This window comes from Xiphophorus couchianus, chromosome 23 (genome assembly GCF_001444195.1).
Source record: "Xiphophorus couchianus chromosome 23, X_couchianus-1.0, whole genome shotgun sequence".
NCBI classification, from domain to species: Eukaryota; Metazoa; Chordata; class Actinopteri; order Cyprinodontiformes; family Poeciliidae; genus Xiphophorus; species Xiphophorus couchianus.
The window spans coordinates 11,512,434-11,527,520 of NC_040250.1; the positions used below are offsets into that span (position 1 = coordinate 11,512,434).

The following is a 15,087-nucleotide window of genomic DNA, read 5'->3' on the forward strand; positions in this document are numbered from 1 at the left end:
TTAAATTGGACCACTTTATTGCCCAGTTCTGTTAAACTTGATATTCAATAAAAAAAGAGGAAAATGCTGACATTTCCACAACACAATACAAAGAACCATAACAGCAGTTTTTTCCTCTTTTCTCTGACCTGTCAAAACAATATATTGTCAATATAATTTCCCAACGTAGATGTCTTCAAATACACCAACCATCCTTAGATGATACTAGACCCGGCTCATCATCATGATGGGACAGAGAGACTTTGTTCCCTGTGTTCAGGTCCAGAATCTGCTTTCTGTTCCAGAGCCCCGCTCACTATCCACCGACTTCCTGAGCTAACACGGTGCACATTATTTGTGGAGGCATTTGAAGGACCGGATTTATGGTAAATAATCACCAATTTAACCCGGAGTACACATGCTAACACGAAGTTAGCTAAAGTCAGCTATCTTACAGCAAAAGAAAAGTGCCACCTACCGATCTTTGTGAAGCTTCAAATGCCGGACAAAGTTGGACGTCGTGGCATTTCCATCCGATATTCTCTTCTTGCATGTTTTACAAGTTGCAGTTCGTTTTTTAGTCGAAAGTTCATAACCTACGTAGCCAAAAGAAATTACTCGCGGAAGCATATTCCAGCGGTTACTTCGTATTTCGTTCCCTGAGCTCTGTAGCTTTGCCGCGTTTTTTTAAACGTCCAAATCCTGTTAATTTGATTGGTTGTGCTGCAGCTACGTACACATACATACATAAGGAGAGAGGAAAACCATAGTGACGGTCTGCGCATATTGATACGGAATGAGTGAAATTAATTAATGACGCCACTTTATAAATAATGTGTTTTAAATTTTAAGACTGAGTAAAAAATATCAAGTCTTTTCAAGTAAACAGCTTCAAGTCGAGTCAAGTCCCAAGTCAATGGCATGAAAGTCAAAGTCAAGTCCGAGTCTTTGAGCATTTTTTCAAGTCAAGTCTCAAGTCGTGATTTTAACAACTCGAGTCTGACTCGAGTCCAAGTCATGTGACTCGAGTCCCCACCTCTGGGTACAGCATTTACATATGTTTGTGTTCTACTGTGTTTTGTCAAGTGTACCAGTCCACATTGCAGCCAACCACCTATAACCCACATAAAATGGGGATGCCTCTTTAAGAAACAGAGATTATGGAAGCTAGGTAGTCTACCTAACCAATAGGAAGTTTAGTTTTAAGTGTGTATCAACCAATCAGAATGCAGACTGCCGCTGTAGGTCCCGCCTTTCTTCCCCTTGTCTGCAGCATGTTTGTGTGTGCAGGAGAGATCCGACATGAGGAAGAAACTGCTAAGCTGTTCAGCGTGAGAGTTTGTGTTGTTTAAGACGGAAAAATACTAGATACTAACTCGAAACAAACCCTTTTGCAAATAGAATTACTGTTTATCATCCAACTTCTGAGCTGGAAGTAGAGAAGTGAGTTAAAAAGACTGAACTTCAGTTTTTCTGCCGAGCACTTAGAGCTACCTTGTTAGCCTCGTTAGCTCTTATTGGCTATTGGTTTCCTGGAAGTTCAGCTTATTATCCGTTCAGCTGAAGGTAAAGACTAAAATATAGTATATTCTTACTTTATTCACGATGAAAGTTCATATTATTGAGGTTAAACCATGGAAAATATGCCTTGTTACATTATCTAGTGCCCTGCGTGTCCGGATACCATATTGTTGTCCCAAACGTGTCGCATTGAGATCGGTGAGGATATTCTGTCCCTTTCGTTCAGGTTTTTGTTCTGTTTATCACATTGTTGTTGAATAATAGCCTTCATTTGAACTATTTAATTATTCAAATGTAAATTTTTACTGCTTTTGGGTAAAATGTAATGCTTAATATTGTGTTTGAAAAATTATTTTGCAATTTACAAAAAAGTGAATTGATAATGCAGTGAAATACTGCATTGAGGTAAAAGATAATTGGTTTATTGCAAATTTAAGCAATTTGATAACAAAACAATGTATAATATGATGTCTACAGAAACATGATTTAAGGATTAAAGCTAGTACAGCTTAATAAAAAAATCTATCATTCTGCTGGTCCTGTCTGTTGACAGGTCAGGTTTTTTGGAGTGCTGGATTGTTCCTGAGGTGGATTCCTCCTGTGAATTTGATGGCGAGCCTTCCCACCTGGACTTAGAGAAAGAACTGGATTCCTTCTTTTCCATTCGGAGTCCTGCTGCACCCTGCGGTGTGGTAGGCCTGTATCACTCACATCTTCACACACAGTTGGTTAAGCGTGAGACCACAGACTGACATTTTTCACTTTTATTGTTTCATCCTGGAATTTTGGACAAGTTTTTATTTGGGACATTATAACAAACTGCTGTGTAGGAAATTATCCTCATGTGAATGATATTGAGTCAAACCTGAATTAGAACTGAAGTCCGTTTTAGAAAACGGGTTCTTAACTTATAGTTAGGAAAAATAATCTCTTTCCTCTCCATTATAACGATAAAGGGGGTCCAGTTCCATCAGTAGATTAATTTATGTATTTGAATACATCTGTGTCAAGAAATGTAGAGAATAAATGTATTTTTTCATGCAGTCAGTGCATTGAATCTAATCATGTAGTTCTGCCTTTGCATTTTCATTCAGTTTATTCTGAAAAATGTAAGTTTAAATGAGACTGTTCTTACTGCTAAGTTTAGCTGAACTGTACAATATAGAAGTACAATTATTTTTATACTTTAAGTTCATTTGCATATGTTTCTTGTTGACTTGAGATAAATACAGATTTAAAAAAGAACACTTTGTCTATTATTGATGTTTATATTTTTGCAACTGTAATGGGTGGCATCAATTAATTTCTAGAAGTCATTTAGCCAGGTTTCAATGAGATCTTTTATTCTGGGGGAGAAGAGCAAAAACAAATCAACCTCCTCTTCAACTCCCTCTCCCTGCACTCCAGCCCCACAGCAGCGAGGAACAACGCTGGGTACTAACATTTTTTTCCGTCAGATTCAACAAAAGTCAACTAAAAAAAAAAAAAATCTCCTCACAAAAATCATAAACTAAAAACAAGGAGAGGAGAAAAACGCCACTTGGTGGCCACAACAACACAATACAGTGGGACAGAGTTAAATAAACAGAGATAAAAAGTATAACTTAAAATAAAAACACATACCTGGGGAAGAAGAGTAAAAATAAATCAACCTCCTCTTCAACTTCCTCTCCCTGCACTCCAGCCCTAAATGTGAAAATAAAAACAATGTTCGACCGAGCTGTGCTGGACTAGCACCGGTTGTTCGTGCCAAAATAAAAAAAAGTTATCATTATTTAAAAACTGTTTATAAAAACCCACTAATGGTCAAAACTGCAAAATAACACACTAACAAACAACATATGGTAGAGACCTCAACATGAACAACAACATCCGTACATAAAACAAACATATATCGCAGCAGCGAACTTTCCTCTGACTTACTCACAGCAGCGCGGAACAACACTGTGAGGGAAAAGAGGGAAGTGGAGGAGCTACGAGGGCTGGAATGAACTACAGAAGCCAAGGAGACACAAACGAGGCAGAGTGCAGAAAGGCGACCCCCGCAGGCAAAACAACAAATAAAAATAACTGAATAAGATCAAATTCACAAATTCTCAATATAAAATGAATTAGAAATAATAATTATAAAAAAGCACAATGTTGTGTAACTCTATTACACAACACTGCTGAAAAGAGAAATTCCAAAAGATGTAAAATTCAAAGTTTCAGACTTGACTTCACAGTGGCCTGTCTTGACTTGAGAATTGACTTGGTACGTTAGGATGAACACTTGAAACTTGGTCAATGACTTACATTTTCTATATATTTCATTTTTTTGTTTTCTTTTTACACGGCTCTGACAGACTGCCACCAATTTCAATCCTCTTTCAATTTTCAACTTGTAAAAGAGTACCACAACACTCAGAGCCAAGACTGTGCTCCAGATTTAAAGACATGATTTGAAGATATGTCACCAGAGGTGTTTCGGTCTGCTAAAAGGAAAGATCAGCTCCACAGATAACATGTTAACTGTTATCTGTGGAGCTGATCTGTTAACCTATAACTTAGATCTGAAACATTGGCAAATTTTGCAGTTGTAAAGATAGAAGAGCCTCTAAGATTGAACTAACATACTGATGTTATCAAAGATTTAAATTTAAGGGTCAAGACTAGATCAAAACTCAAGAAGAGTTTCAAGAGCATTACCAAACACACTGTTAGAAAAATTATCCTCCTGTTCATTTACTCATGAGTTTATTTTACAAGTTATTCTTTTCATATTATTCTTTTCATATTATTCTTTTTATATTATTACTCTCATATTCTTCTTCTTTTTATATTTACTTGACTTCTCTTTCTTTTGTAGTATATTATTAACTTTGTTTAGGATGGTTGCTTGGAAGCTAAAAACGTTAAACATTCATGTGTTATTAGTTCCATATGTAACTGATTAGTTGTGGTCAGTTGCATGCCCTTGTAAGGGCATATCCATAGGAGGGTCCAGAATGTGAAGACGGTTGGTCAATTCTCTGTGTGAAGAAGCCCAACCTCCTTTTTCTATACAATAAAGAGAAATGCAAAGAAAGATCTAGCAGAATTGAGTCCAGACAGTGTTTGACAGCGATTCGTCGCGTCTGTTCTCAATTCTCCTATTCTGCAGAAAAGAAATTAAAAGAAACCTAATCTCTGTCTCTGGCTGATTCTTTGCAGGTTATGACAAAATAAACCTATCAACACACACACAAAACTCCCCCAAATAAACACATTTACATGGTTTCTTTGCAAATCATGTTATGTTTGTGAATTAGAATCAAAACTAAATCAATTGTAGGTTTAAAAAAGTTTCACATGTGAAACAATCATGTTAAAATTATGATTAGATGTTTTAAAAAATGAATAAAATATGAGCTTACTGTAGAACTGTAACAGTTTGTTTTTGCCTCTGAATGATGCCTTCATCCCCCATATTTTATAAGATCGTAAGAATAGTGAATAGAAAACATTGCAGTTATAGAAGGATGAGCTAGTAGCAGAGGAAATGAACTTTCAGGGTATTTTTTGGTATAACCAATCAGATGCATGAACATTTTGAATACCACGCCTCCTTTTTTCATTTAAATATCATCAACTGTCCAAATAAAGACATTGTGAAGATGATTTTCTTGTGGCTTGCACTGCTCCTTGTTCGTCAGGGATGTAAGTTCTTCTTAAAGTAAATAGATATTTTATTATGTATGTTAGATATTTTAGCAATTACATTCCTCTGTATAATTTAATCTTGTATTCTTTGTAATTTTTACTTCATTCTTGTTTTTTATTTATCTATTTATTTAGGTACATTGGTTCCAGTGATCACAGTTCAACTCGGTGAACCTGTAACTTTGACGTGTGCTTTGGAAAATGAATGGTTTGGTATTAAAAGTCTCCACTGGTACAAGCAGAGCGCAGGTGATACTCTGAAAGTGATTACAATGCTGCGTAAAAATACCGACCCTAAGTATGGACCGGGGGTGTCGGCCTCAAGACTGAAGACAACATATTATGAGAAAATCACCAGTCTGACAATTCTGAGGACAACTAAAGAAGACGAGGGAATCTATCACTGTGCAATCCTTGACTGGACTGAGAATACCTGGAGAGGGACCTATTTGTCAATAAAAGGTATTCATTTTACTCCAACATATTTCTTCTGATGGGAAGTAATGGTAACATTTTATGGTGGCCCACCTAGAGAACCCTGACTTGATAGAGAATCTGCAGACAGAGATAAATATTATGATGATGGCAAAAGGATATAACAACCTCAAAGACGAGGAGTTCATCACCAAAGATAAATTGTCAAAATACTTGTTGAAACATCAGCGATAATAAAAAAGTTTTGGTAACAGAGAACGTTTTATATAACTTGTGTCATACTCAAAAATGAATAGTTCATGATTTGGCCATTTGGCGGCCATGACTTTTTATGTGGTCTTCTAAACCCTGGCTGGACACACAAATAGAGACTTTGAAAAAATCTAAGCAATTTTTATCTGTATACTGTCAAATGTTATAAGATGTTCAATATTATTTAGTTTTAAGAAATACTTATCAAATACAGAGACAGCAGTTTCATATATTATTATAAATAATTATTAGCTAATGGTAAGTTTACCAAAACATTTTGCCACAATTGGCCCTTTGAGGACATTTGAGACCTTAAAATGAGTTTGACACATGGTTTTATATGCTGCTTTTTAATGGCATGTAAACAAAACTATATATTTTTTCAAAATTTAGTCATTTTCTTTTATTTTGAGAGATACCATTCTAGCTGCCTATTAGAAAATTAATTGTTTGAATAAAAATAAATTAACAATATTTAGGAATTTGCAATTGCAAAAGTGTGAGAATTTGGTTTTTCTGTGTGTTAATTTAGGTTTCTGTGTTCAGTCGAGTCTCCGTATTGTCCTGCCTTCCCCTTGATTGTCTCCAGCTGCCTCTTGTTTCCCCTTGATTACTCCTGGTGCATTTAACCCCACCTGCGTCTGTGTCTCAGTATTTGTTGGTTAATTTTAGTGCCAGTTGCTACCAGTGTTAGAGTACCTTGCCTTAATGCTCACCTGTGCTGCCTGGACTTTCTGTAAACCTTCATCGCCATTAAATCTTGATTTTCTCACTACAACCTGGCTCCACTGCGTCTACCTCACTATCTATTACCACAAATCAAGACAAAAAGAATGTAATGTATACTATGTTTGTGTAAAATTGAAAAAAGAAAAAAATCTGTGCATTACATGAACAGTAAAAGCCAGCTTACAGTCTGATTGTATTTTTAGATGCATTTTGAATATTCAAAAGCTTCACTCTTGAGTGTTACCATTAATGTTGCTAAACATTTCTTTTACTATGCAGGAAACGATGACAAAGCAATGAACTACACAATTGTGCAGCGGTCACAACCAGCAAATACGGCCAGACTGGGAGATTCTGCAACCCTGGAGTGTTCAGTTCTCTCTCACTCTAAGAATAGGTCTTGTCTAGGAGGCCTCAGTGTGTTCTGGTTCAGAGCCAGATCACATAAATCTCACCCTGAAGTCATTTTCACGGATGGAATCAACCAAGACGACTGTACTTTGAAACATGACAGGAAATGTATTTATAGCTTCTTTCACAATGTCAGCAGCTCAGAGTTTGGGACCTACTACTGCGCTATAGCCACTTGTGGAGAAATATTATTTGGAAATGGGACTACTTTTGAAGCTGGTAAGAATATTGATGTTTTACATAAATTGTATTAATAATCAAAATTATTCCTTAAAAACCAATTTGTTCCTTTTCTTTTCTAGAGAAATTATCAGACTCAGCATTTATCATTCTGGTTACAGTAGTAATTTGCCTGATTTCAGTTGTTTTACATATTACCATCATCTGTCACCAAACCCATAAAAAATCCAAAAGACATATTAAAGGTAAGTGTTATTTATTGAATCTAATTCATATATATATATATATATATATATATCTTACACTGCCTGGCCAAAAAAAAAGTCGCCACCAAAAAATGGTCACACTCTCTAATATTTTGTTGGACCGCCTTTAGCTTTGATTACAGCCCGCATTCGCTGTGGCATTGTTTCAATAAGCTTCTGCAGTGTCACAAGATTTATTTCCATCCAGTGTTGCATTAATCTTTCACCAAGATCTTGTATTGATGATGGGAGAGTCTGACCACTGCGCAAAGCCTTCTCCAGCACATCCCAAAGATTCTCAATGGGGTTAAGGTCTGGACTCTGTGGTGGCCAATCCATGTGTGAAAAAGATGTCTCATGCTCCCTGAACCACTCTTTCACAATGTGAGCCCGATGAATCCTGGCATTGTCATCTTGGAATATGCCCGTTCCATTTGGGAAGACAAAATCCATTGATGGAATAACCTGGTCATTCAGTATATTCAGGTAGTCAGCTGACCTCATTCTTTGGGCACACAATGTTGCTGAACCTAGACCTGACCAACTGCAGCAACCCCAGATCATAGCACTGCCCCCACAGGCTTGTACAGTAGGCACTAGGCATGATGGGTGCATCACTTCACCTGCCTCTCTTCTTACCTTGATGCGCCCATCACTCTGGAACAGGGTAAATCTGGACTCATCAGACCACATGACCCTCTTCCATTCCTCCAGAGTCCAATCTTTATGCTCCCTAGCAAACTGAAGCCTTTATTTCTGGTTAGCCTTACTGATTAGAGGTTTTCTTATGGCTACACAGCTGTTCAATCGCAACCCCTTGAGTTCCCTTCGCATTGTGCGTGTGGAAATGCTTTTGCGTTCACAATTAAACATACTCCTGAGTTCTGCTGTTGTTTTTCTTCAATTTGATTTGACCAAACGTTTAAGTAATCGCCGATCACGATCAATCAGGATTTTTTTCCGACCCCATTTCTTCCTGGAAGACGATGGTTCCCCACCATCCTTCCAGTTTTTAATGATGCGTTGGACAGTTCTTAACCCAATTCTAGTAGTTTCTGCAATCTCCTTAGATGTTTTCTCTGTTTGATGCATGCCAATGATTTGACCCTTCTTAAACAGACTAACGTCTTTTCCACGACCACAGGATGTGTCTTTTGCCATGGTTGTTCAAGAAATGAGGAGTTACTCATTGCATCAGCTGGGGTTAAATAACTTGTTGCCAGCTGAAAGATAGTCGCCTATGCAGTACTTATCCAATAGGAGGTTTGTACCTATTTGCTTAGTTAAATTCAGGTGGCGACTTTTTCTTTGGCCAGGCAGTGTATATACATACATATATATGCTAGAAAAAAAATGCACAAATAAGAAAAGTCTTTACTGTGAATACCTTTTCACAGTTCATACCTTCATTTTCAAAGACTTGGAAGTGTTTAGAGATATCAATTTTAGAACTATAAGATACAATTTTTCAGTGAAGTATTGGATCTTGTGGAAAAAATATGGTTTACGTGTCCTTTTATTTTAGACACATCATCAAGACATGATGATTTGGGCCAACAAGAAGATAATAATGTATGTAAACATATCTAATACATTTTTATTTACTTGACCTTTTTGTTGTGGAAACATGAGCATTATTACTGCAATTTATTTATTTTGTGCAGGATGATGTTGAAAATGATGTGAACTATGCAGCGTTGCATTTCTCAGGAGGGAAAGGAAAGAAGAAACCAATGGATGAAAGTGTGTACTCACAAGTTAAATATTAAATACAACTTCTTCTCTATGTAGAGATTCAGTTTGATGTCATGTAAATACATTGTCTGAAAGCAATTTAAACATATATATTGGAGCTTTTTTATCTTTAAAATTCTTTATGCTATTAATTTGTTAAAAAGTGTGAAGTTATGATTTTTCTTTTATATTTTAGAAAATAGATGTATATAACTACTGTTTTTCGTAGGTTTATTTTTTTTGTCTTTTGTCATACATTTTAATGCTTTTTTTCAACAATGTAACTTAGAAATACAAATATGTTTTACAAATCTTAGTTTGGAGGACATTAAAGTAGAAAATGCTGAAATGCTTTGCAATTCTTGGTGTGTAAATGACCTCAGTGCAAAGGTTGTGGGTTCCAGCTTCTTCCTGTCAGATGTTGACGTGCCCCTCAGCAAGGCACTCCACCCCAAGTTGCCTGCTGATCTGTGAATCAGTGTTTGTGTACATTGATGGGTGGGAGTGGGTTTATGTGAGTATGACCAGAGAAACACAATGCACATTAATTCCATTTAGCTCTTGAAATACATATATTTGGTGAATAAACTAAGTGCAAACAGGAATAAATGTTAAGCATCACAATTTACTTTCTTTTCTCACCAGTTCCTGAAACGTTGCAGGCTTACACAGTCAGCCTACAGAAGACAGGCAGTCTGTCATCATTGTTTTCATTCATATTCCTTTATTTAATCAGGTAAACCCCGTTGAGATCTAGATCTCATTTTCAAGAGGGACCTGAGCAAAAAATTTGCAATACATAGCAACCTGGTTACAAGATAAAAACAATTAATACATATGCACAAGTATAAAACAATAAAAACAATTTAAAAACAATGACACTGTTTCATAGAATCTTGTTGCCTATCTTTAAGAACTGCTCAAAATAAGTCCAGTGAAATCATTTCCGACATCTTAAGTTCAGACTGCAACTGATTCCACTCTGTGGGGTCCAACACACTGAATGCCTGCTTCCTTTTTTCAGTTCGAAAGCGTGGGGCATGCAGAAGAATAATGTTATTGGAGCGAAGAGAACGAGAACTGACAGTTCTATGTAGGAGAGTGGATAAATATGCTGGGGTTAGACCGAGTAAAGATTTATACATCAGGATCATTAAATGATTGTTTCTCCGTACACTTAAAGGAGGCCATTCAGCTTTTGCGTACAAATCACAATGATGTGTCAGACGTCTACTACCGGTTTTAATTGTGGTTATATAGAGAGATTAAACTTGTCACTGAATGCTTTTAAATCTCTCAGCAAGTTGCTACTAATTTCCTCTGCCTCCTCACTAAACAATTCGCTATATACTGTAAGTCTTCACCTTGTTACCACATATCTAAACCATAGCCTTTGTTATGTCTTTATACTTTGACTGCCACTGTGTTGTGCATTGATACAATATGTAACATTACGCTCAGCTTTTTTGGTTGTTCTCGGCTGCCAAATACTGGCATTTATACTTCATTTGTTTGTTTCAATATAGGCGTAAAAATGATTTTAGCTTTCATAGGCTGGAAAACTGATGCAATTGTAAAATTATTATCAATGCCATTTTGTCCAGCACAAATTCAAAACATCAATTTATCTTAAATTAAAAAGTTAGTTTGGTTCTACTAATAATTTTGGTTTAAAATGGATATTTATGAAGAAGCTTCCTGAATGGTACTATAATTTCTGATTAACTTTGATTAACTTATCCAGTTAATAAAAACTTTCTCACATCATTCCCTTTATTTTCACACTATAAAATTAAAATAGCTAAAACTGCCTTAGTACACAAATTTATTTAAGATGTAAAGGATTCATACATTAACCACATAGTCTTGTTGCACTGAAAATATATTAATAAACTGTGGCACTGGTTTATGTCAGAAAACAATTTGAAATAGCTGCCTTGCGTATTAACAATCTGAGATATCATTTGAATCAGAGACTGTGTTGAATCTTAATCTTTGAGCCATCTTCAAAAAGCATTTTTGCATAGAAAAAAAATATTTGAACTAAAATAATGGTGAAAGTTTTATAATGAACTTGCAGACTGCATGATCAGCGATACTTTTGCAAATCTTTTGTTTTGCAATGTTTCTTCTGATGAGTCAGTCAAATAAATCAATACCAGTTAGCATCAAATAAGAATCTATGTTGTGCATACACATGACATAAACCAAGCTGTTGCCATTGTTATTCTTCTAACTGGAAATTGATATTGCATTTACAATTAAAAAATCTATTAAATTCTGAACAAAACTTAAAAGAAAAGAAGATTCAGAGTAAGATGGGTAGCTGTAAAGCTTAATGTGAAATAGGAGTAATTTCCTTAACATGTGATTATAATATTTAACTACTTCTGTACTATAATGCATATAATGGGATATGTACAGAGGATAAAGTCAAAGACAGCAAAAAGCAGAACAAGAAAAAAAACATTTTAATCATCTTCTTATGAGAAATTACCTAATTTTCTAACTGGTTTTTGGACACATTGTTAAAACCTTCAATAACTGTGAGAAATACTTCTGTAAGTTGTCCTGTTATACAAAGCAATTTCTGTCATTTCAAATTCTTTTGTTTTTACAGGTGATTACAAGAACATTACAATGATTACAAACAGCAGTGGATCGTGTTAATAATAAAAGTAAAAATACAAACAACATTTCAAAAAGACAAGCGCTATACGTTAATAAAAGCTGTCAAGCAAAGCAACATATCTTAATAAGTCATAAAATCTTACAGTGTAGCATTTTAGCATAGGTTGAAACATATGTTAAAATATTCTACAAGAGGGGCGTGCCGTGGTGGCGTAGGGGTTAGCGCGACCCGTATTTGGAGGCCTTCAGTCCTCGAAGCGGCCGTCGAGGACGCGGGGGGAAGACATGCGGCAAATGTCGTCGGGTCCGGGAGTCGAACCCGATGACATTTGCCGCATGTCTTCCCCCCTCTCCTTCCCTGTTTCCTGTCAGCCCACTGTCATATAAGGGACACTAGAGCCCACAAAAAGACCCCCTGGAGGAGTAAAAAAAAAAAAAAAAATTCTACCAGAGGTTTGTCCAATTATTCACGTCAGTATTTAATGATGCTTAGACTTTACTTTCAGAGAAAAGACACTCCTGCCGTTCCATTTTTTTCTTCTTGCCTCCACGTTTTTCCTTACTTTTAGGAAAGTCCAAGGCAGCACAGCTTTTGTTTCCACCGTCAGTCTGTGGAGAAGATGAAAATAAAATTAGTGCAGTTAGCTGTTGAATATGAACAAAAAGAATCCAAAGCAAAAAATTATTGTACATCATTCTATCAATCAATCAAATTTTATTTGTATAGCACATTTCAGCAGCAAGGCATTTCAAAGTGCTTTACATCATTACAAACACAGAAACACAAAGCAACATAGAATCAATAATCAAAACACGACATTAAGTCAAGTTCCATCAATAAATTTGTAATTGATCACATTTCAAATACAATTCTAAACAGGTGGGTTTTTAGTTGAGATTTAAAAGAAGTCAGTGTTTCAGCTGTTTTACAGTTTTCTGGAAGTTTGTTCCAAATTTGTGGTGCATAGATGCTAAAAGCTGCTTCTCCTCATTTGGTTCTGGTTCTGGGGATGCAGAGCAGACCACAACCAGAAGACCTGAGAGGTCTGGAAGGTTCATACAATAACAGCAGATATTTAATGTATTGTGGTGCTAAGCCGTTCAGTGATTTATAAACTAACAACAGTATTTTAAAGTCTTTTCTCTGAGCTACAGGGAGCCAGTGTAGGGACTTTAAAACTGGTGTTATGTGCTCTATCTTCCTGGTTTTAGTGAGAACGCGAGCAGCAGCATTCTGGATCAGCTGCAGCTGTTTGATTGATTTGTTGGACAGACCTGTGAAGACGCTGTTGCAATAATCAATACGACTGAAGATGAACGCATGGATGAGTTTCTCTAGATCTTGCTGAGACATTAGTCCTTTAATCCTGGAAATGTTCTTCAGGTGATAGAAGGCCGACTTTGTAACTGTCTTTATGTGGCTCTGGAGGTTCAGGTCAGAGTCCATCAATACTCCCAGGTTTCGGGCCTAATCGCTGGTTTTCAGTTGTAATAACTGAAGCTGTGCATTGACTCTAGATCGTTCCTCTTTAGGTCCAAAAATAATAACTTCAGTTTTGTTTCTGTTCACCTGGAGAAAGGTTTGGCACATCCACACATTTATCTGTTCTAAGCATCTGTTCAGTGATTGGATGGGCTCTGAGTCACCTGGTGACATCGTAATGTAGAGCTGTGTGTCATCTGCATAGTTATGGTAGCTAATATTATTTCCTTTTATAATCTGAGCTAGTGGGAGCATATAAATATTGAATAAGAGGGGTCCTCGGATTGAACCTTGGGGTACCCCACACGTGACCTTTGACCTCTTTGATGAGAAGTTTATAATTGAAACAAAGATATCCCTGTTCTTTATGTAGGATTCAAACCAGTTAAGCACTGGACCGGAGAGAATTCTATTTTACTTACAGGATCAGGTTTTCTTTGCCGCATCCTGTGCAGGGTTTCTTGTGAAGCGGTGGTCTCCATCCCTGACATAAAAAAAACTGAAAGTTATAACTCCATCCATTTACTTTGGATGTTTAAATATGTTATATTCGATGGTGACACAAGTCAAGTAATAGTTGTGAGCAAATATGCAGAAATAAAAAGTGAACATACATTAAGGTAAGTAAGAAGCATTTAAAGCTTTATCCCATTTAATTTGAGATAATTAAAGGCTGAACTAGGCTGTAAATTACAAGAACAATTTTAAGCATTTTAAGAGACAGGTTTGGTAAGAAACTAATTACTTAAGTTTAGAAATGTGAACAAAATAGTCACTTATGTTTAGTTACAAATTTGATTGCCAAGTTTCACATGTACTATAATCAAACAAAGGCAATGTAAAAACATATTTCACAAATTCATAATTTCAAAGTTGGCATCAAAAATTATTGCAATTATGCCAAAATCCTTTCTGCTAAGAAATAAAACAAACTTTACACCAAATGGGCAAAACTACAGAGAATACAGATGGAAAAAGAGTTATATCTATTTTAAAAAAAAAATTTTTTACATAGTCCCAGATAATTCTTTTGTTTTTACAGATGATTACAAAAACATTACAATGATTACAATAGCAGTGAATCATGTTACTATTAACATGATTCATTTATTAATAGTGACATGATTCACTGTCCAAACCCTAAACAACAATTCAAAAAGACAAGTGCTGTATGTTAAAAAACATAGCGCTTGTGTCTGAATTTTCATATCAATATTTATTGATATAAATCAATAAATATTGTTTATACTCTGACATTAATGTCAGAGTATAAACACTCCTGCGGTTCCATTTTTTTCTTCTTGCCTCCATGCTTTTCCTTTCTCTTAGAAAAATCCACGGCAGCATAGTTTATGTTTCCACCGTCAGCCTGTGGAGGAGATGAAAATAAAATTAGCTCATTTGCCTGTTGAATATGAATAAAAGGAAACCAAAGTAAAAAACTATTGTTTATCAAGCTATTTTACTTACAGGATCAGGTATTCTCTGTCGCAGTCTGTGCGATGTCTCCTGTGAAGTGGTGCTCTCCATTCCTGACACATAAAAATCTGAAGATTATAACTCCATCCATTTACTTTGGATGTTTAAAAAGAAAAGAAAAAGAGGTGAACATACTTTAAGATAAGTAACACAGTAAGTGTAGTTTTGTAGTAAGTGTCAAAAGTTGTAGCCTGTTTAATTTGGTATAATTAAAGGCTGGACTGGGCTGTAAATTTCATGAACAATTTTAAGCATTTTAAAAGACAGTCTTAGAAAGAAGCAAATTAGTTAAGTTTAGAGATAGGGACAAAATAGTTACTTATGTTT

The 15,087-nt window shown here is 35.8% G+C and overlaps 1 protein-coding gene and 2 long non-coding RNA genes across 3 annotated transcripts; 2 read left to right on the top strand and 1 right to left on the bottom strand.

Moving 5' to 3' along the window:
- The first annotated feature begins 1,026 nt into the window (after positions 1–1,026).
- LOC114138711 (uncharacterized) lies at positions 1,027–3,369 on the top strand. Its single transcript, XR_003594274.1, has 3 exons — positions 1,027–1,545; positions 1,644–1,698; positions 2,054–3,369. It is a non-coding gene; the product is annotated as an uncharacterized LOC114138711 (long non-coding RNA).
- A 1,766-nt stretch (positions 3,370–5,135) lies between these two features.
- LOC114139637 (titin-like) lies at positions 5,136–9,516 on the top strand. Its single transcript, XM_028009674.1, has 6 exons — positions 5,136–5,178; positions 5,317–5,643; positions 6,877–7,227; positions 7,311–7,433; positions 8,959–9,005; positions 9,098–9,516. The coding sequence occupies exons 1-6, from the start codon at positions 5,136–5,138 to the stop codon at positions 9,200–9,202; spliced, it is 996 nt and encodes a 331-aa protein (XP_027865475.1). The 3' UTR covers positions 9,203–9,516.
- Positions 9,517–14,599: 5,083 nt separating this feature from the next.
- LOC114138876 (uncharacterized) lies at positions 14,600–14,882 on the bottom strand. The gene is made up of 2 exons (XR_003594336.1): positions 14,752–14,882; positions 14,600–14,650 (listed from the first exon to the last, which is right to left on the bottom strand). It is a non-coding gene; the product is annotated as an uncharacterized LOC114138876 (long non-coding RNA).
- Between the last annotated feature and the right edge of the window lie 205 nt (positions 14,883–15,087).